The following is a 23,254-nucleotide window of genomic DNA, read 5'->3' as shown; positions in this document are numbered from 1 at the left end:
GGCCACTGGAAGAATTAGTTTGCCTGACCATGCATACATGTTACAAGTTTTGTTTTTCTTTTTTCCAATGGAGGATGGAGGTGGGAGAAAATGAATACCTGATAACTAAAAAAAGTTCCACTCAAAAAAACATATAGTTTGAGAACAGAGACTATAAGAAAAGAGACTTTGATTATCCAGATAACTGTTAGAGCTCTCTCTCTCTCTGCCAAATGCAGAACAGCTAATAAGTTCTTGATTTACCTTAGTTAAAATTTTATCCATCTAAAAGTAGAGGATCAAGGCAGTTAGGTGGTGCAGTGGATTGAGGGCCTGGCCTGAAGTCAGGAAGATGAGTCTTCCTGAGTTCAAATCAGGCCTCAGACACTTACCAGCTGGGTGACCTTGGGCAAGTCACTTTACCCTGTTTGCCTCAGTTTCCTCATCTGCCAAATGAGCTGGAGAAGGAAACGGCAAACCACTCCAGAATCTTTGCCAAGAAAACCCTAAATGGGGTCATGAATAGTTGGACACGACTGAAAAACAACTAAGCAACAACAATAAAGGTAGACAACTATCAAAAAGAATGGTTATTTTGGATTTATTTCTCACCAATAAGAAGGAACTGGTTGTTGGGAGTGTAAATGATGGGAACTTTTGGAGGGAGGCAGAGATTTTTGCAACTTAGAATTTGTGACAGGGAAGGAGAGCAAAGTCAGACACAGTTTGACATGCACCACGGACACTGGGACAGACTGCCAAGGGCTTAGAGAAAGCATAGATAGGGAGTAACAAACAAAAATTCTACTGGTAAGTCTGCCCATGAGGGAGGGGAAATGCTTCAGAACGAAATTCTGAAGATACAAAGAAAAATAATTCTCATAAGAAAGGAAAAGGAAAAATACCCCGAGGATAGTGGTTTGGACACAAAAGGAACTCATTCACCAATTTATGTTTTTAAGATACGTATTTTAAAAAGAAAGCAAGGGCAGGTAATAGAAGATATATGCAAAGCACAGCATATCATTAGTACTAAAACTCGGAATGATCAGAGCCTGGCTAGGAACGCTATGGACAACAAAAAGCCACCCTCCCAAACAAAACAAAAAACAACTATATGGGAAGAAGAGAAGGATCAAAGAAGAGAAAGGTAGATGCTCTGGGTAGATGGAGCAATGATAAGGCATGCCAGAGTGAAGGCTGAACTACTCAACCTTTCTTCAGCTTTTTTCTTTGATAAGGAGAGTCATCTTTGGACTGGAAAGTACTAAATTAAATTCTCTAAGAGGGAACTGAAATCTCAAGTAGGCAGAGAAGATTACTAAAAGAGAACCCAGCTGCCCTTGATGTGTTCATGTCACCAGGCTCAGAAGAACTACTGTTGAAAACTGGTGAATTTGACTGGACTCATGGTCAGCAACTTTAGAAAGACAGTATGGAATGAGAGAGGTACCACAGGCCTGAAGAAGGGCAAACATCCCATCTCAGGAAAAGGGAAGAGTGGCATCTTCATACTTAGGCCACTGACCTTGAGCAAATTATGAAAGAGATGGCTGGTGAACATCTAGAAAAGAAAAGAGAGGTTACAAAAAGCCAGAACATCTTCACCAAGTACAGGTTACACCTTCAGAATTTAGATCATCTTGGTTCCACAGATGTAATAACAAAACACAACACAGAGGGTGCAAACTATGAGCAAGATCATTGTGTCCCTGGGTTCTCAAAGGTGGAACTAGAAAAAGTTAAGCTAGAAAGGTTTCTTTAATAGAGAGTTGGTGATTGCCTGACTATGTCTGCTACCTGTAGGCCAGACAGCTAAGCCTAACACATCTCATCACTATGGCTGCAAGGTGGGTGATGACTTTTTTAGGCACTGCAACTCATAAAAACCCTCTACTAAGACATAGAGAGGAGACACCTGTCTCAGTGGAGGGAGAGTACTTACACTAATGAAATTATGAATGTCTGAAGTACTTAACATTTTTAAATTAAAAAAATCCTATTTGGGGGATGAGGAGAATTTTAGGATTCAATTCAGTTAGTTCATGGTTCAGCAAATTAGTGTGACTGATTTGAGTTTTGGATTTTTGATTTGGCTTAAACATTTAGATTTGCCATTTGGGGCCAACTTTGGCTACTTTACAGGAGCCAATGTAAAATTCAGGCTAGGCTCCTAGAGCTTCAGGTTAGCCAGCCCACAGCTTGAACTGGGGAAATATTCCATGTTGCAGCAGAGTTGGGAGGCTAATACTGGCATGAACTGTTCATTCCCACCTAGCAGCTCATAAGATCCCAAATTTACAGGTGTAAGGGAACTAAGAGGGTCATCTAGTCCAACTCTCCTCACTTTACAGATGAAGTAAGTTACCATCACACACACACACACACACCCCCCACCCCACCCCACCCCACCCCCGGCCAGTATCTCTTGAGCTCCAGTCTCACATCACCAAATGCCTTTAAAACATTTTGAATTGGATGTCCTATGGACATCACAAATATATCCAAAACTGAACTCATCCACTCCCACCCCACACCTAACCCTTCCCTTCCTTCCCAGTTACCAGGCTTAAAATCTCGGTGGAATCCCCTCTACTCCTCACCTGAACCCATGCCACATAGCCAATCTGTTTTCAAGTCTTGCCATTTCTACCTTCACAACACTTCTTATATATATTACTTCTCTTTTTCAAACACACACTTTCTAGTCACACTGGCACAGGTCTTCATCATCTCCTACCAGGACTACTACAATAGCTATCTGGTTTGTCTTCCTACCTCAAATCACTCTCCACTCCAACTCATTTTCCACTCAGCTGCCAAAGTAATTTTCTTAAAGAATATGTCAGACTATGTCATTCCTCTACTCAATCAACTCCAATGGCTCCCTATTACCTCTAAGATCTAATATAAAGCCCTCCATTTGACATTTACAGTCTTTTACAACCTGGCCCCTTCCTACATTTCCATTGTTCTTACACTTGACCTCCCCCCCCCATTCAACTCTAGATTCCATTATAGTGGCTACTTACAATTCCTCCCACACAACACTCCATCTTCTGACTGAATGACTTCTTGTCCTCTTTCTCTCATGCCTAGAATGCTCTATCTTCCTCGCTCCCTTTAAGATTCAGCTCAAATTTTACCTTTTGCAGAAGCCTTTCCTGGACCCCTTTTAACAAAGCCACCCCCCCCAGCCCCCATTACCTTCCATCTACCCTGTATACATCCTGTATGTATCTACTAACATATTGCGTCCTTCTTTAGACTGGGAGCTGCTTGAAGGCAAAGATCATGCTTTTGCCCCTTTTTTGTATTCCCAAGGCTTAGCACAATGCCTGGTATATAAAAGCCTGCTGACCGAGGTCCAGAGATGGGCAGTCACTTGCCCAAGAACACACAGGTACCAGAAAGGGGATTCAAATCTTGCGATCTTTCTATTACACCATGTTGTTCTCAGATAAATAGGGACTTTTCAAATATTATTGTCAGTATACTGTCTGAGGAAATTTCCTGAAATCAAAAAATTCTCTTTGCTGCTTTATACCTCACACCAAATTCTTTCACGATTATGTGTTCCATGGTAGTATTAAGAGTTACCCATGGAAAAACCTTATCTTACTATCTGGAGGGCAATAAAACTACACAAACACATCTTTGTTCAGTCACCTCGCTTTGAGGTATTAAAGCTGAATGGGGAGAAGGGGGAGGAAATCGAAAGCCTCACTTCAGTTTAAAGCCTTATTTTGTTTTCCCTCTAATTGCCAACAAGCAGTCCACAGCTAAAATGATAGAGGTAGCTCAGGGTTGGAAAAGGGGAAGTGAGAGAAGAATTCTAGACTGGTTTTACTGGCTTTTGCTTTCTTGCTAAAAGGTGTAGCGCTTAGGTTGTGTACACAGTGCTTTAAAGGAACAAAACACCCACTTAATCATATTATGAAATATGACCTTGCCCAAGATTTTAATCTCTGATTGCTAAGTAATTCATAAGTGATATTACTAGGAAAGGTGTTTTCCTCAGTATAATTTGCATAAATTTTAACAGACCTTAGGCATTACCTTACCTATGAAAAAGTAGCCAGTCAGGGACTAGACAATACATAAACATTTGCTACAAATCTGGGTTTCAAGTTGCTAAAGCCAGACACATGGCTAGTAGAATAAATTTGGGTTCCCCAATACTTTTTCAGCAACCAGTGATGGGTAGAGCTATGGTCTTCGCAATTTTGGAAGTCCTGAAATCAACACAGTAGAGAAGGAGTTCACAGGAGTAGCAGGCTATTAAATTTCAAGAAAATATACTAAGGAGATGTAAGAAACAGTAAGCAATGGAGGTGAATGGCGCTAAGACAGCAGAGTGACCCAGAAGTTTGAACAAAGGCTCCGAGTCAGAAACTTCAAGCTCTAATAATCCTCCTTTTTTCACATGCCCATTGTAAGGGACAAATCACTTGATTATTCTGCATTTTGGCTTCACTGCTTATAAAGTACATCTAATTCCACCAGTACCTTTCAAGAATGTTGCATGGATTAACAAAAACCTACAGAAGTGTTACAAAGAAGACGAGAGTTTCAAAACAGGCTGTAAGTAAGTGAAATCAACAAGTGTGTTTTAGGTGTCTAGCCACCCAAGCAGGTACAAAAGAAGGCACAGTAACTTCTCTTGAGGAACAGCAAAAGCCAGAAAAAAAAAATAAAGCTCACCAAGTTCAGTGCTTGATAAGCTTAGTTGGTGGTCCACCTAGTCCAACCCTCTCAGTTCACGTAAGAAGAAACTGAGGCCAAGAAATCTGTCAGGAAATGGTCCCCAAACCCATAGCCTCAGAAGGAATTCCAGAAATGCAAATTCAAACTCTAAGGTATCCTTACATAAAAACAAAAAAGTCTAAAATGAGAAAACCCGAGATACTGGAGAGATGGAAAAATAAGTACACTTAGACATTACTGGTGATATTACTGATTGGAGTCAATCTTTGTGTAAAGCAAGCTGGCAATATGTAATAAGAGCTATAAAACTGTTCATTCATATACTTTGACCCAGTAGTTCTACTATGGGGAACAGACTCAGAAGCAATATACCAAAAGAAAAAGAAGGGGATGTCTACAAAAACATTCACAGCAGCACTACTGCCAGAAACCCAAGTGCTTATGATACATAAGTAAACTATGATATATTAACAGGATGTAATATTACACATCTATCAAAAAAGACAAGTATGTGGGCTGTATTCATTGGCTGAAATCTAGGGCACCTCTGAATACAGTCAGCACACCTAAAATGAGATCTCAATGATATGAAAAACACACAGGAACACACTGGGAGAGAGGGTAGCAGAGGAAACAACTCAAAAAATGCAGCCCTCTATCTGGACCTGTACCATAACATAACATGAAAAAATCGAAACAAAAAAACTGCTATGTAAACACTGACCATCATGCTATAAAAACAGGCCATCTCTGTACATCAATGAGAAACACATATGAAATTATAACAGCTAAAATTTATACAGCATTTTAAGGTTTTGCAAAGTACTTTATGTATGTTATCTCATTTGATTTTCATCACAACCCTATGAGGGAAGTGAAATCATGGTCCCGGTTTTACAAAGGAGAAAACTAAGGCAGACAGAGGTTAAGTGACTTGCCCGGGATCACAAAAGTACTAAGTTCCTGATCCAAATTAGAATTTAGGCCTTCCTGACTCCAAATGCAGTGATCTATCCACTATACCAACTACCTGACACAGTTTAAGCAACATGAGGTTACTTTTTGACTGAAGCTGCATAAGTTAATAAATGTAAAATGATAGATGAAATCTGAAAATATGTTCAATGCACAACCCTGATGGCCTTCCTGAACCAATGCAAAGGGATAGTGGTTTCTTCTCATCTCTTCTTTTGAACATGCTTATTTTTATACAATTTTGCAATTATATTCTGATTGTGTGTGTGTGTGTGTTTATTCTTTCCTTTTACACTGTGGTGGTCATTGTGTTTATTGTTTTCCTGGCTCTGCTCATCACTGGGCATCCATTCACAGCGATCTTTCCCTGCTTCTCTGTATTCATCACATCCATCATTTCTTATAGCACAGTAGTATGCCATTACCTTCATGTATCACAATTTGTTCAGCCACTTCCCAATTGACGGGCATCTTTGTTTTCAATTCTTTCTTAACACAAACAGGGCTGCTATAAATATTTTGATACACATGGGAACCTTCTTATCAATGCCTACTAATAGGCACCTAGGGGCCTAAGGGTATGGACAGTTTAGTCATTTTATTTGCACAATTGCAAATTATTTTCCAAAGTGGTTGTACTGATTCATAGCTCCAACAATGCACTAGATATTCCTATCTTTCCATACCTCCCCCAATGGAGACAATCTTATTTTCGGTGATCTTTGACAGTCTGCAGGTTGTGAGGTAAAACTTCAGAGTTGTTTAAATTTGCATTTCTCTTTATTATCAGTGATTTGGGGCATTTGTTAATATGATTATTAATAGTTTGCAATTCTTTGAGAATGGTTCATTCATATCCTTTGATCATTTATCTACTGGAATGGCTTATGGTGTCATAATATGAGACCTTGTGGGATACTATAAAAACATATCTCATCGTGGTACATGTATACATACAAACACATCATACAGATGTTAACTGTTAATACACCTTGGATAAAAACACTTATTAGAGAAATTTGATACAAAGATGTTTTTCCCCCCAATCTGGCCACTTCCCTTCTTAATCAGATGTATCAATTTTGTCAACAGATTTCCAGTTTCATGTAATGAAAGTTATCCATTTTATCTTTTGTAACTGTCTCTATCTCTTGTTTGATTAAGAACATACCTCCTACCCAAAGCCATGGGAGGTATATGACCTGATTCTCTTTTAAGCTTTTTACGGTAAGATCTTTGATATTGAGGTCATGTATCTATTTAGAATGCATTATGGAATGCGGTGTAAAGTGGTGGTCTAAGCTTAGTTTCTGCCAGACTGCTTTACGAGTTTCCTAACCGTTTATATCAAACAGGGAGTTTTTCCCTAAGTAATTTATATTTTCTGGCTTATTGAACAGTGGGTTGAGTTTCCTTTTTTCTAACTCTTCCTTGTCTAGTCTGTTTCACTGATCTGATTCTCTATTTTGTAACCAATACCAGATGGTATTGATGACTGCTGCTTTGTAATACTTATGTCTGGAAGTGCTATTCCCTCACATCTTCCCTATCTCTTTTCAATGTTTCTCTTGATATTCTAGATATTTTCTTTTTCCAAATTAATGTTGTTATTTTATCAAGTCTATATTCATTTGATAATCTGATGTAGCATTAAAGCTGTTAATTAATTTTGACAGTATTGCCCAGCCAAGAACACTGAATATTTCTCCAGCTATTTAATTAGTCTTTTATTTCTTTAAGGAAGATTTTGTAACTAAAGCTGTACAAGTGTTTTGTGAGTTTTTGTAGACTGATATCCATATAGTATATCTATTTTGCAAAGTTATTTGAAATGGGATTTCCCTTTTCATCCTCTTGGATTTTCTTATTATTGTCATATAGAAATGGTGCTGATGTTTAAGAGTTTATTTTGTAGCCTGTAACTTTGCTTTTATAATTTCTATGGTTTTTCTGTTTCCAGTTTATCTATTTCATCTCTAATTTTTAACATCTCACATTTGTGCTAACTTCAGGTTTATTTGTTGGCTTTCTGATTAAAAAATGCACACTCAGGTCATGAGTTAATTTTGAGTACAGTTTGTTAATATATGTTAATAAGGATATGATTTTTCCTCTGAGGACTGCTGTAGCTGCATTTTGGAATGTTATTTCAATCATAATTTTCCTTCACGTAAACTTTTTTTGTTTTGGCAATGGGGTTAAGTGACTTGCCCAGGGTCATACAGCTAGTAAGTGTTATGTGTCTGAGGCTGGATTTGAACTCAGGTCCTCCTGAATCCAGGGCCGGTGCTTTATCCACCGTGCCACCTAACTGCCCCCATATAAGTCTTAATAGTTTTTTTTTTCCATCCACTTATTAGTTAGGATTTTATTGTTAAGTCTCTGTTTGGGTCTGCTGCCTTTTATTTGTTCTCCCTGAACAACTGTTATTGGTCTGTAAAGGATGTCTTTATTATTCTGCCTTTTCACATTTGTTTGTAATATCTCCATGCTCTTAGACATGGTCAATTTATTTAAAAGTTTGACATGGTGCTAAGAAATTAGAAGACACTGTAAGTAAGTCTTTTAGCTCTAATTTCTCAAGCAATCTGTTCAATGCTCTACTTTCCTTTTTCTTTATATCTGTTAAGATTTATCCAAAACTGAGAGGACGTTGTTATATTCTTCCACTATTGTACTAATATCTCTGTCTCTTTAGAGTTTAGGTAATTTTTCCTTTATTAAGTTAGTCGCTAAGGCATTTGGAACATGTAGGTTTAATAGTTATACTGGTTTGTCATCTATGGTTCCTTTTGGCATAATGTAGTTTCCTGGTTTTTTCCCTTTCTATGTGCTGAAAGTTTTGTTTTTGCTTTGTCTGATAGATAGTATGATTACAATTCCAGCTTTTTTGGATTCACGTGATAGTCAATTTTTCCTTTCTTCCCCTAATGTTTATTTTATAAGCAAAAAACTGGGGGAGTTTGGTTTTCTTATCAAATCTGTCACTCTTTCATTTTATGATATTGTTCAATTCAATGACACTTAAAGTTATTAGAGATAGTTTTATATTTTTTTTCCATTGGTCTCTAATGGTTGTGACTAGTTTGTGGAAGATAAGCGTAACAGTGTAAAAGATGATGCATGCTAATCTTTAAACCAAATTAATTTAAATGATTTTCTATTATCGACTGAAACATGTGGAGTCTGGTCTAAAAAAGGGCTAAAACCCATGAAAGAGTATTTCCACAACTATACATGCATTCTCAAGAGGTGATCCTGCCAATTCTGTAAATACCAATACAACAGAGGGCAAACAAAACAAACTGCTTTTGAAAGTTGTTTGATGTGTTTTAATAATATAAAATCTCAGGGAACTAAGTTTAAATTACTTTGATAGTGGCACTACAATTTCAAATTATTTTGAATGAGAGAAAAGTTCATTGATATAGACAGAATTTGGGAAAAGTCTAGTTCTGTGACATACTGCTTCTATTAAATCTCTCCCACTAAAAGGGATTAGATACACTTGTCCAGATTTATTTTCAAGCATTTTCAAATGACTTTTCTTTTAGAGTATCTGTACCCACTTAACATTTGCTAAATCCCTTTGACAGGTGCACGGGCATTGTAGGTGGTCTAGTCCAAAGCTATCCTGACAGGAATGGACTCTTGTAGAACCAGTCTAAAAAGCCAAGTTAGAAGCTTAGAAAAAATGAGAGCAAGATTTAATAATGTTACCAAATCCCTATGAAAGAGGAAAATATGCCAAGTGTTCTCTCATGTTCAACAAAGAAAAAAGGATTTTCATGATTATGTTTTTTACTATAGTAAAAACATAGCAATCAATTCAAATGAAACATTTAAGTGGTTCTATGTACAAATATTTTATTTCCTATTTATGAGTAAAGTGATTTAATTCACGTAAAAATCATTGTACAGAAAAATCAGCATCTACACAGAATATTTTAAAAATGTTCCAGAAATATAATTAAAAACAATAAATTATACTGAAGTTATTCCATTGCATTTTCACACATTTATATAGACAATGCAGAAAGATGCCAAAACTATTTTACTAGATACGACCTCCATTTTTAAGTGATGTAATCTTAATGCAGTTTCATTCTAGTTTAAGTGGTATATCTTACATTCAAAGAAAATCCAAGTTATCTCAAGCTACAATGCTAATGTAAAATTTCATAAGATACATGTTAAAAAGGACTTATGCTGAAGAAAAAGGTGATCACGTATTGGATTTGGGAGGCCATATAAGGACAGGGGCTGGACAAGGAAGAAGACTTGGGCCAAGACCCTCAGGAAGAGAAAGACTCAAAGACAAGGTAGTTTGAGATGGAGGGCACAATCACCTGAGAGGATCAGAAAAGAATTCATGTAGAAGGTGGTGTCTGACTGGAGTCTTGAAGGAAAAGAACGGATTCCATGAGGCAAAGGCAAAGAGGTACTATATTCCAGGCATAGGGGATGGTCAGTGCAAAAGTACAAAGAGAACGTCATGCATGGGGAACAGAAAAAAGGCCTGTTTAGCAGGGTCCAAGAGTGTGGCTAGGTCAGGACCAAGTTACTAATGGCTCTAAATACCAAAAGAATTTATATTTTATTCCAGGGGCAACAGGGAGCAACTAGAGTTTACTGAGTAGGGGAGTAACGTGGTCAGATCTAAGCTTAAGGAAAATCACTTGGTGGCTGTGTGGAGGATGGATTAGAGTTGGGGGTGAAGGGAGATTTGGGACAAGGAAATCCATTAGGAGGGGGCTGCAACAATTCCCAGGTAAAAGGTGATGAGGGCCTGAACTAAAATGGAAGTTGTGTGAGTAGAGAGAAGGGGTCTGATGTGAGAGATACTCTGGCAAATATGAGTTCCATTTTCAAAATGTTGCATTTGATATCTAGTTTGCAATGTCCATTAGGGAAGTGGTTATGAGGCACTGAAGCTCAGGGGAGAGAACTGGGCTAGATAAACAAATTTGGAAGCCATTAGTATAGAGATGACAAGTAAACTCATGGGAGCTGATGAGCTCACCAAAAGACAGAGTGTAGAGAGGAAAGAGAAAAGGATGGAAGACTAAACTTCGGAGTTCATCCACTGTAGATGGGAGTGAGATGGAGCAGTCAGACAGCTAGGAGAACCAGGACAAAGTAATGTCATGAAAACCCAAAGGGGGAGACTTATCAGGAAGAGAAGGTGGTTAACACTGTCAAATGCAACAGAGAGCTCAAGAAGGATGAGGACTTAGGCTGAACAAGAGAGCAGAGCTATAAGACAATACCTTGAGAAAATGGTGAAGGTTTTTTGTTTTTGTTTTTTAAAGGGTATGACAGATGGGCCTGAGAGGAAGAACCAATAGATAGAGAGAAGGTGAAGATGAGAGGGTTGAGATCAAGGGCACATGTAGAGGGATGGGCCTTGATCAGAAAGGTCACCTCATTATTAGACACTGTGAGAAAGGAGAATGAAGGATAATGTCAAGGGTTTGAGATAAAGAGAATGGAAGAGGAGGGAGCTCACATTGAGTGGCTTCAATTTTTTCAATAAAATAAGAGGCAAAGTTCTTGACTGAGAGGTTGGGGAGAGGGAGAAGTGTGATAGCTAGGAGGTCAATTAGGAAGGAATAAGAAGGCTGCCATGGTGCAGTTTCTGCCCAATTGAAGTTGGATAACATAAATTTATACTCTATTCAGCCAGCAGTTGTGTGACTTACTCCAGCTCTGTTCAGCAGAACCTGAATAGGAATGGAGAAGTCAGATGGTGAGAATAATTCAGGGCAGAGGTTTTGGCAAGTGAAGAGTGGAGATAAGACAAAGGGGTAAGGAATTTCGAAAGTAGAGGACAATGTGGAGTTGAAGGAAGAGTATCAATCAATGGAGATACACCAGAAGAGGGGAGGCAAAAAGCCTCAAGTTCACACCATAAGATTAGTTAAACGGTTCAGGTATGCTTCTACTGATAGCTGCCTTCAAGCTATATAAAGGTCCATTCACATGGAAGGAGGATGGGCTTTGTTATACTTGGAGTCAGAGGGCAGAATTAATAGCAATGAACTGAAGTTGTAAAGTGGGAGAATAGGCTTGATGGCAGGAACATTACACTAACACTGAAGTTCTCCAGAAGAGGAACAGATTGTCTTGGGGGACAGTGAGCTCTCTATCACTCAAGGGGAAGTCCTTAAGCAAAGGCTGGATGATAACTTGTTAGGAATGCTGTAGAGGGGCCTTATGGCCAGGCAAACAAACGTCATGTAAATGCCATGAAGATTTGACTCTTTACAAGCTAAGAAGTTAACCTTTCAGAGCAATCTCTTAGTGGAAACTCTGGGTTGTCCACTGTTTACTTGATGCCATGAGTCATTTGCAAGGAGTCTCCTACTCTGTGAATGGACCCTGGTTTCCCTTTTGCTTTTGTCTCAACTTGGAGTTACCACCTGCAGCCATTTGGGTTCTGACAACTTCCTGGCCTTTGATGCCAAAATCAGTAGCCACTTTCATTTACTTATTTTTAGCCTGGTTCAAACTGGAATCCACTTTCTACTCCCACTCCCTTGACCTTCTTTTGGAATGGCAGAAATGCACACATTCCTTCCTTGAGTCTTTCCTCAGGGTGGCATATGCTGTGCCCTTCACACTGCACAACAGGAGCTGTGCAGCTTCCTGATAAGCTGCCCTAATAGAACCAAGTACCAGCCTGGTGTGCCCAAGAGAGCCGGATGAGATTTCCCCTAGTTTTCAGTTTACTGAAGAACTCTATCCAAAGAGGAATCCCAACTCTATGGCTGCTGTGGGATGCTATGGCTACTTAAGGTGACCTAGGACAGAGGAGTGAGTGCTCACAGCAACTGATCCAAGGATATCCTGCATCTTTTGTAATGAAAACGTGACTAGAACTAAGGCAACGTCTTACCTTCCAATCAATTTTTAAGGAAAGAAAAAAAATACACAATAGACAAAAGTGTATAAAGTCTGGACTTTCTTGGGCAAAATTATTCTATCAAAATTTAAAACACAATGAATTCACAAAAAGTCAATCTTATTCTTGATTTCCTAAGCAATCATAGCGAGAATGCCATTGGGTACTACATAAAGGTTGACATTTGTTTTACCTATCAGCTTTTACCTGCTTGGTGACAACTAAAGAAGGCCTGCTTCAGTTTCACACAGAGTACTGTTTTAGAAAGATTTCTGCCCTCTACTGGGAGCCTATTTAATGATAGTGCATTGTTTTTCCTTTTCTCTTTCTATTCACAAACTTCTTTATTAGAAAACTACATTTTTTTAATCTGGTAAGAAGTTTAAAGTTAAGTATTTCAAATATTGTTATGCTACAGTTGATCTGTGTTGACGGCAAGTCCTTGTTGACATCTCTCAGCACCACTATGGTTTCTTGGGAGGAGGTATAAAAATTATAAAGCACCTGTTAGTAACTGGGGAAACACTCTCTTTAAAGGACTAAGCAGACATCTTTGGCCATAGAAGACCACTCGGGGGGGGGAAGCTAAGTCAAAGGATTATGGGACCACAGAGATTAAGTGACATGCCCATGGTCACCCAGTCACATAAGTGACTGAGCAAAGATTCAAACCCAGGTCATTGGACTCTAGAATCAGCTTTCTTTCCATGTTGCCTCTTCAGATGATAGTTGACTCTGTCCCTCTACTTTTCAGAATCATCCTAGCATAAGTCCCATTTGTTTTATATCCAACTGTATTCTCTTTGGAAAACTGAAGAAACCAGAAACCTATTCATACGACTACTACACTTCTATATATGCATGAAATTCTCAGGACCACTTTTCACAAAAAGCCAACATTTACCTTTGGCAGCATGGGAGTATCCCGCTTCTTCTTCTTTTCAGAATTCGGGTCATCTAACAAGTCTGGTTCAAAAGTATAGAGCTCAGTCAACTCATTCATCGTGAAATGACGCTCCACTTGTTGTTGGTCAACAACACGGAAAGATAAGGACTGCTTAGTGACCTGCCGATCGTAGATCTTATCTTCCATGGTTCCCTATGCAAGAGACAAAAACAAGCATTTTAAATCAATATTAGTCAGAGGAGTATGAAATTTCTCAAGATGCCAGGCATTAAACAAAAAAGTCTAGTCTTCATTAGGACCCAGCAATATTCCCTGTTCACTTCCTTGCAACAAACCGCAGAAAAGCCAAAGAAAGGGGTGTGATATGCCAATCAATAGAGGGTTTAGTACCAGCAACTGCTTAAATTTCTACCATGTAAATTGCTGAGACCTAATAGTTGGAAGTGCATGGCACAGGGAGAGGTGGAGATGGTACCTTTGCTGAGAAGCAGCTAACTCTAAGGGAGGGACCGCTTCCAGGCTACAAAATACTACATTGTCACTTCAGTCTTCAAATTCGTGCTTATTTTTTCCTTTATACTCACAAATGTTTAAAGTCACAGGTCATTACGTACTTGTATTGCCTATAAAACTATTTCCTTCTTGATAATGCTAATTTATTTTTTCATATTAATTTCTATTCTTGGGATTAAGAGTACACCCTGCTACTATTTAATAATTTATAGTGAATTCTTTGTGGGTTTTTTTTAGTATCACTTTAGTGTTTAGCTTTTCTGAAGTAGTAAGAAATCTTGCACAAACAAGAAAACAAATACTGAATATGTAGGAATTTTCAAACTTTCAAAATCATTTACCTATACTAGCCACCCCTGTGGCCCAATCTAAGTATAATGATATATAGATCAAGTCCATTTAAGGCAAGAAAGATCAATTTTGACTTTTGTGGCTTTGATGTATATTTCTGCTTCTTTCAGTTTCATGTAGATTTTCCCAAGTCATCACCAACAATATGTATGATTGAAACAGGAGATAGGATAGTTATGTTGTCAGAGTCAAAGATAACAGATGAGCAGGCAACCTGAATGCTACACTGGTAATCACATGACACAAGATGTAACAGAGGGACACATTCAGTACGTTGGGTAGGTCATCTATCCTACTTCAGAAAAGTTGAACATTAAGCTGATATGGAAAACAAACCCTGCCAAAATCTAAAACCAAAACCCCAGAGAATTCATAAAAGTCACTGAAAAGAATCATACAAGATCAGAAGAATGTTCTGTACTGGTAAAAGGAGTATGTATACCAGAGAGAACTACTGAAATATGCAACAGATGTCAGTCAAAATCCATTTATTAATAAGCACGCACTATGTGCTAGATACTGCACTAACCATTGGGTATGCAAAGAAAGGCACAAAGCAGCCGCTGCTCTCCAGAAGCACGCAGGCAAACACAGGGCATTCTGGTAGCATTTACCACCATTTTACACATACGGATACTCACACTTCCCTTCTGTCCCCTTTTACTGACCACATGTTATCCATGTCTTTCTACCACTTAGTTGTTATGAACCTGGTAATTTAAAAAAGATGCATTTCAGACTTACCTGAGCTAAGAACCTATACACATAAACAGGCTTATTTTGTCCAAAGCGATAAACTCTGAATATGCTCTGGATGTCATAGGATGGGTTCCAAGAGGCATCGAAGATGATCACTCGGTTAGCAGCCACTAGATTAATTCCAAGAGATCCTGCTTTGGTAGAAATGATGAACAATCGACCTCTAGAGAAACAAATACAAGCAAAGACATTTTAGTCATTTCTTGGTGAGATTATTACTTACGAGATGAAATTTTGTTGTATCACAGTCTTGTAAAAGATCAGAAGCTTTGGAAATTTCATTCATCATTTTCTGAAGCATGCTAAACCTAAAAAGGAGATATTGTAGTGTAGTCTAAGTTCCTAATGACTTGGACAGGAAGAGGTCCTGGTAAATAAAGTACATCCTGGCTCAGAGAGGTAAGGTATTTTTTGATGTTTTTAAGATTTTATCTGATAATTTCCCTGCAATATATTTTTATTCTCATGCAGACTCTTTCTTATGGTGATAATAAACATGCTCAGCATACATATTCAGTCTAATACCCACTTTAGATACTCAAAGAAATTAAGTCTTCATTTACCTTTTCTGTAAATGAAACAACCCAATTTCCATTAACCTTCTCAAAGGGTCTATTTCCTAACCTTTTAATCATTTTTTGTTGATCACATTTCTTTCTTAAAAAAAACAAAAAACCTAGTATTTTATTTTTTCTCCCAATTGCATGTAAAAACAATGTTAAACATTTGTTTTTCAAAATTTTTGACTCCCAAATTCTCTCCCTCCCCATCCCTGCACATTGAGAAGGCAAGCAATTTGATATAGGTTATGTATGTGCAATCATATAAAACATTTCCATGTTATTCACACTTTGACAAAGAAAACAGACCAAAAATATCCCAAGAAAAATAAAGTAAAGAAAAAGTATGCTTTGATCTGCATTCAGACTCCATCAGTTCTGAATGACGTATCTGGAGATGGATAACATTTTTCACCATAAGTCCTTTAGAATTATCTTGAATCATTGTATTGCTGAGAAAAGCTAAGTCATTTACAGTTAATCATTGTACAATATTGCTATTGTTGCATATGATGTTCTGGTTCTGTTCACTTCACTTTGCATCAGTTCCTGCAAGTCCAGGTTTTTCTAACAGCATGTTGATCTCATTTCAAAAGAATTGGATTCTACTTTGTACAAATAAAGAATGCATCTCTGGTAGCAATAATAGGCCAATCTTCTGCAGTTGATATGAATACAAGTCATTCTCCTTGACACAAAGAAGGACACTACTTCACCAGGATTTCATCATCATGATGAATGATTTCTTACCTCACATTGGTCTCATCATTAAACTCTTCAGCCCATTTCTTCCTTGACTGTGCAGTAGTAGAGCCATCCAAACGATAGTAGTCAATATTTCGAAACCACTTTCCCTCCCCTAATAATTTAACAAATAAGAAAACAGGTGAAACTATGTAGTCATTAGGCTAGCAGTCACAGTGTATTTACTTTATATATTCACAAAAGTTGCCTAAAGACACATAGATCCTTAATAGTGGCTCATGCAAATACAACTTTAAATGTGAACAACTCAGACAAATTAGGGGTGGGGTGGGAGGTGGGGGGTATTTTCTTTAATTACAAAAAGATCCTTCATTTAACCCACTCTACTGATTCTGCTACTTACCATCTGTGTGACCTTCGCTGAGTTACTTTACCACTCTGTGGTTCAGCATTCTCATGTGTAAAAATGAGGGCGTTGGACAGGATGACTTCTAAGATCCCTTTCCGCTCTAAATCCCAGAATCCTAGGATTCACTGGGCTTCCTTAAATAGTGAATTCCCCTAATACATTCACAAAGATTCAATGTACACATGGCTTTACAGGAACATATGCATTCCATAAAGCAAGATTTACTAGGATAGAATATTGAACCTCATCAAAAAAAGGAGTATTATGAACGTTTATGTTGTATTTGCTTTGACTTAAATCTATATTCCCTTCTCAAGACAGCATTTTCTTCATTATTAGTTAGTGCTAGATGTATTGTATAACAAAAACCAAAGCAACAGAAAACATTTATTAGCAACATATCACTTAAGTGATGTCTACTTGCTATTTAAGTTATTTTGCAGTTGTCACTTACATTTAACATAGTTACCGATCAATAAACAAGCATTTATTAGTTGCCTACTACATGCCAGACATTGTACTTGGTGCTGAGGATGCCACCAGAAAGAAGGAAACAATTCCTACTCTTAAGGAGCTTACATTCTACTGCAGAAACAAGAAGTACATACAGAAGTTGATATAGAATAAATATAAAGAGAATAAACAGTGAAGAAAGAGAGAGACTCTTTGAGGTGGAGGAAAGGAGGGAGTGCATATCAGGCATATGGCACAGCCAATGCAAAAATATAGGTGCAGGAGATGGAGTGTCATGTGTAAGGAACAGAGAGAAGGCCATTTTGGCTGAATCACAGAATACTGGAGGGGAGTAATATACAATGAGCCTAGTAAAATAAGCTGGGGCTAGATTGTAAAGGTCTTTAAAGGTTGAACAGAGGGGTTTATTATTTTATCAATTCAGGCAACTTAGGCAATAGGGAGCCATGGAAGTTGACTGAGTAGGGAAGTGACATGGTCAGATCTGAAATTAAGGAAGATCACTGGCAGCTGTGCATAGGATGGATTAGAACGGGGAGAAACTTGAGGCAGTGAGATATATTAGTAGGCTGTTGTTATATTGTATGCCCATTTCCTATTTATTTCTACTGAATATGTTTCTTGCTTGACTGCTCAGTGATTCACTTTATCCAATTTTTTTTTTCATTCAGGTTTTCTTTCTTTCTTGGGGCAAAAAAAGGAAGGACATGACATGAGTTTAAAGAATGAAGAATTTGGACAATTTGAAAGAGGAAGAAAAATGCAGTGGCAGCCCATCACAAACTTAATTTTTTTTTAATAGAACGCTTATCAACATTACAAAAAGAATATGCCTACCTATATGAATGAAATAATGATGAATGGAAAATACAGATTTTATTTAAATTAATGTTTTATAAGCATATACCTATCTGTGATATTGAACATGGATATCAGGAGTAATCAAACTCAACGACAGCACCTCATAACTTTCAGGAATGGAATGTTGGTGACATTAGCAATTTATGATGGGAATGCTTTTAGGAAAAAAAGAAAATATCGGTTTAAAAATTCTAAGCTCTTTTTAGCAACCATATATCATCATTCTTCCAACAATTCTTCAAAAGGAAATACACACTATATACATATACATACATACATATATATACACACATATACATATATATATATGAATGATATGGATTAATACCTACAGCAATCCCACTTTTTATCTTCAGAAAGGCAATGATTTTTCTCTCCTTGATATCAATCACAATTGGAGGACCATCTCACAAATGATACTTTTTGCATGTTCAACAACTGAATCATCTTTGGTTAATGACCATTTTAGACATGCCTTGAGGAACTAAAAAGCACATGCCTACTCTTGGACCAGTCACCATGTTCCTATGCTGCTCTGATATGAGCCCCATGCCCACAAGCACAATTATAAGCTCCCAAAAAGGTGACATTTAAGGGGTATGGGAACGGCGCTGTTCATTACTCCATTTCATGAATTCCATCCACTAACTGTTCTCATCCCTCTAGTGGTCAGAGATAGCCTTCAATGTCCTTCTTCGCCACGTAATACTGGTAACAAAAGTCTACCTCTCCTATATTACCAAGAACTGATCAAAGAGGAAGGGGTGTGTGTGTGTATTGGCAGGGGGCTTGAGGGAGGGGGGAGAGGAGAAACACATCAAAATTTCTAAGCGTCTCCAATGATACCCTTAACATTTTTCAGGTAGTAAAAAGTCTAGTCTATACTAGGGAGAACTTATGAACAAGAAAATGGCAACTTAATTTTAATTGGGCAAATACAATGTAGCAAACAGAGTTAAATACTTTAAACTCGATTAATCCAATGTGCTGCTGCATTCAAAAAACCTTCCAAGTCAGGAAGGAAATTAGAAAACCAAGAGAAAACATTCTACTATTTTTATATTAAATACGATGTGCCTTCAACTGCAGTCCTATATTACCCTTTTTTACCCCACTTCAAGAAACAGATAATGAAAAGTTCTGATGGACAGATTTAAAAATAAATTTGGGGAGCAGGGGTGCTGCAATGTAATATGAGAATAGGTCAAACAGAATTTAGGAGAAAACAAGAGGAAACACCACTTCACACAATGGGGATTGCATTAATACAAGATGTGGCCAAGAAATAAAAATGGATTTGAGAAAGGTTTGGACAGCTTAATTCACAATGACAAAGCCGAGAATAATTACTAAGGGAAGCTGGGATATACCTAAACTATAAAAGGTTGACTTCAGTGAGAACAGCTCTGACACTACCCCCCACAACAAGTCAACTGTCCAAAATGGCCTCAAGAGAAGACATGTCCATGGATGTGAGTCAGTGAGCAGCAATTCAGGTGTTCCTCTCTATTCCTAAGAGGGGGAGGGTCCTGGTTGATGAACAAGAGGTAGGATGTGGAAGGGTGTGAGAGGAGCTAGATCAATTTTAGAAGGGTTTAGAACTACTCTTTTAATGGTCGCTGATCATTCTCATAACTTATTAGGCCATTTGATATGTAGAGAAAAAGCTTTTTTGAATACTGCCCACCATGGACTCTACTTTCGGTTGCTCAGAGATACCAGAACAAAACTTAACTTCTTTACTGTTTAGCATTCAAGCACTAGAATTACTGACATAAATGGTTTGTGCCACATTCTGGAACATCTGAAAGGATAAAATGAAATATCTGATAGGAAAATATTCCCAGTATACAGTGAGTTTCAAAACTTCAAAGCCTTTATGAATTCTATGCCAATACCTTAATTAACAAACCCTCAGGGGGTTGGGCACTGTGGATAGTTTTCAATCACCTTAGCACAGCTGGCAGGCTTAGGGTCTGTCACAGGTTAGCTAGGGTCTAGGCCAGGGGTGGGAAACCTGTAGCCTAGAGGCCACATGCAGCCCTCTAGGTCCTCAAATGTGGCCCTTTGCCTGAATCCAAACCTCACAGAACAAATCCCCTTAATAAAAGGATTTGTTCTGTAAAATTTGGACTCAGATAAAAGGCCACACTTGAGGACCTAGAGGGACACATGTGGCCTTTGAGGCCACAGGTTCCCCACCTCTGGTCCAGGCCTAACTGAAGGCAGGGTTATAGTCCTAAGGATTTCATGGTCTGGGCAGCTGGGAGGCAAGAAAGAAGTACCATGTGAATTAGGACAGTGTGGCTGGGGGAAGTGGAAACAAACACAGGAACATCCCTGACAAAGGCCAGAAGAGAATCTATATCCTCGGAAGGAGTGCAGGCCTGGAAGCAAGCTCTTGAAAGTAAAGTGTCTATATAAATAAGAGAGTGTATCTATCATTCCATGTTGTGTTTTCCCTTCTCAATTAATTTGGAAAACCTGCAAAGCTCTAAATCCAGTCAAACTTGATCAGATTAAAAAACCTTCAGAGTTCAAGTAGTGAGGTTTTTAAACAACTTTTCTATCCATTTTCCTTGATTTCCTTTCTTCTAAACACCTATGAACCCTCCCACCCCTTGCATTTGAAACTGAACTTTGATCACACACACACACACACACACACACACGCATGTTTTTTTTTGGTGAGGCAATGGGGGTTAAGTGACTTGCCTAATGTCACACAGCCAGTAAGTGTCAAGTGTCTCAGGCCGGATTCAAACTCAGGTCCTCTTGACTCTAAGGCCAAAAGCTCTATCCACTGTACCACCTAGCTCACCCCCCCCGATATATTTTTAAAAATTATCTCTAACTCTGCTCCTAAATTCCCACAAAACCAAACTAACCCTATAATGACTGAATGACATCTGAAAAGAAACTTTTGGAATTTTCAAAGCATGATAAAAAGATTTTCGACCTCTTAATAATGATGATGATGATGATATCTAGCATTTCCATAGCACTTTAAAGTTTGCAAAGGGCTTTGCAATTATTATCTCATTTGAGCCTGAAGATAACTCTGGGAGGTAGATGCTAATATTATCTCCATCTTACAGATAAGGAAACTGAGGCAAACAGAGGTTAAGTGACTTGCCCAGGGTCACACAGCTAGCAAGTGTCTAATTCAGGGTTTGAATTCAGGGGTCTTCCTGACTCTGGAGCCACCTACTGGCCTCTTAAGCCAAAGTAACAGTAGGATATATGGCTAGCATTTCAAAAACTGTATTGCTTCTATACTCTTGGATGACTGGACGCTCAAGCATGTTTCCAACAAAGTCATTTGTCAAGTTGAGCCTGAAAGATAATTTCTTCAAGTTGTACGTTTAATCTTTGGGTATTATGTATCACTAACTGGAATTATCTAATTGATCTTGACAGTCTGCATTTTTCCAGTTACTGTAAAGGCAGACACTTACAAATGGGCATGCTTAAGTAAATGTTTGAGTTTAATTAGGCTATGGTAACTTCTTGCCAGAAGTAAAGAAGCAAAAAAATTACTCTTTAACTAACTAAACTTTTTTTCCCCCTCTTAGAGGTCAAGGTTTATTTATACAAAACAAACTCCATTGTGCCATCAATTAAAACACATGTAGTTCTTAGATGAAGTATCAAAGCTTGTTGTGATGAATTACTTACTATTCACTCATGTAAAATATAATCTTCCAACCTATTAAAGACCAGATTTAACACCAATAAAGTACTAAACATACACAATCACTGTCATTGCTCTGAATATTTTTCAAACTATTTTTATAACTTTTCATCTTTCTGCAATATTCAACTAAAAATTTTTTAAAGCACCTACTATGTATAAGGTACTGTGCTGGGGTGCTGAGAATTCAAAGATAAAAAGCTGACTGCTCTCAAGGATCTTATGCACTATGGGAGAAAATGCAGTATGGACACAGAGCAGCAAGTCTAAGATAATGTGAAGTCGGAGACAAGCATTAACACGTTGGGGGAGAGGAGATAAATCAGTGAAGGGCTCAAAGAGGAGTTTGTGCCATGAAGATAAGGATCCAGAAGGTAAAAATGAGGAGGAAGAGCATTCCAGGAATAGGGGGCTACTTGTGTAGATATATACATCATGGATCTCTCTGGAAAACTCAAAATATAAATTAAAAAAATCCAAAAAAGGAGAGAAAACAACAAGTACTCTAGCAATCCTCAACTCTTCCCCTCCTGAATTTTTACCAGAACAGGCATGAGCTCCTTCTTGGAATCTCAGGCAGTGCATCAATCCTGCCACCGTTAGCTGACGTCTCTATGGGGAGAGTGATTTCCCCCTTTCTAACTGTACCAAAGTGTGAGAAAACACTTTTTTCAGTCAGTTAACAGGATTAAAATTTGTCAAAAGGAGCTTTGCTATGGACCTAAAGGAAATACAAAGGAAAGAAAAACAAATAGAAGGAAATAAATGTACTCAATACAAGATTTTATGCTAACTTATCACCTAACTCTTTTATTTTCCTTGTTGGCAAAATATCTGCCTATATACCTAGTGTCCCTTTCTCCATCTCAACCCTGTGTGGGGTGGATGCTGGCAACGGAAGCTAGACAGTTACTTGGAGTTCTAGTCTGAGGAAGATTTGTGTCAGACCTGCAATTTCAGTGGGATTCTTGGTCCCTTCCAGAACCTGCTTCCTTGTCTAATTACCACGTGAGATCCTTGGCTCCTTCCACTAGTCTGTAACAGTCATATTATGGCTCTTGACAACATGAATAAGGTAGGTACAGTACAGTACATCCTTATCTGATTCTCCAAAGATGTCAATTATGGACTTCATGGACTCCTGGTGGTATATTTGGTTCTAAACTCCAAACTCTGCCTCCCATCCCCAGACCCATTTTTCTTTCTAGTTTGGTTTGGCTGCATACATTGACTAGATAGCTTAAGGCTGATTACAGCTGGTAGTAAAGCTGAGTTTCTTTACCATGATTCTAAGCTGATAGCTGGGTCAAACATCACCAAGGCTTCTATGACAGGTACCACTTCCCCCCCATAGCCTGTCTATATCACAGCTATATCATTTAACATTTATTAAGTGCCCACTGAGTACAATGCACTATGCAAGATTAAAAAAAAAAATCTGGCTCCAGCCCATTGC

At 38.2% G+C, this 23,254-nt stretch overlaps 1 protein-coding gene across 8 annotated transcripts in view; it reads right to left on the bottom strand.

Moving 5' to 3' along the window:
* The window catches only part of ATRX (ATRX chromatin remodeler), a 209,273-nt gene that overhangs the window by 21,618 nt on the left and 164,401 nt on the right, over positions 1 to 23,254 (bottom strand). For 7 of the 8 annotated variants that reach the window (XM_020964560.2, XM_020964563.2, XM_020964564.2 and 4 more), the window contains 3 exons: positions 16,406 to 16,514; positions 15,081 to 15,258; positions 13,470 to 13,664 (listed from right to left, as the gene is read on the bottom strand). In XM_020964560.2, the coding sequence (XP_020820219.1) occupies positions 13,470 to 13,664; positions 15,081 to 15,258; positions 16,406 to 16,514 (482 nt within the window). Of the gene's footprint in view, positions 1 to 13,469; positions 13,665 to 15,080; positions 15,259 to 16,405; positions 16,515 to 23,254 lie in introns of those variants that run through there. The other variant, XR_013483696.1, reaches the window with a different exon arrangement.

This window comes from Phascolarctos cinereus, unplaced genomic scaffold, assembly GCF_003287225.1.
Source record: "Phascolarctos cinereus isolate Bilbo 61053 unplaced genomic scaffold, phaCin_HiC Scaffold_8;HRSCAF=390, whole genome shotgun sequence".
NCBI lineage: Eukaryota > Metazoa > Chordata > Mammalia > Diprotodontia > Phascolarctidae > Phascolarctos > Phascolarctos cinereus.
Note: the sequence above shows the minus strand (reverse complement) of the source record. Positions and strands in the feature narration are given on the sequence as shown.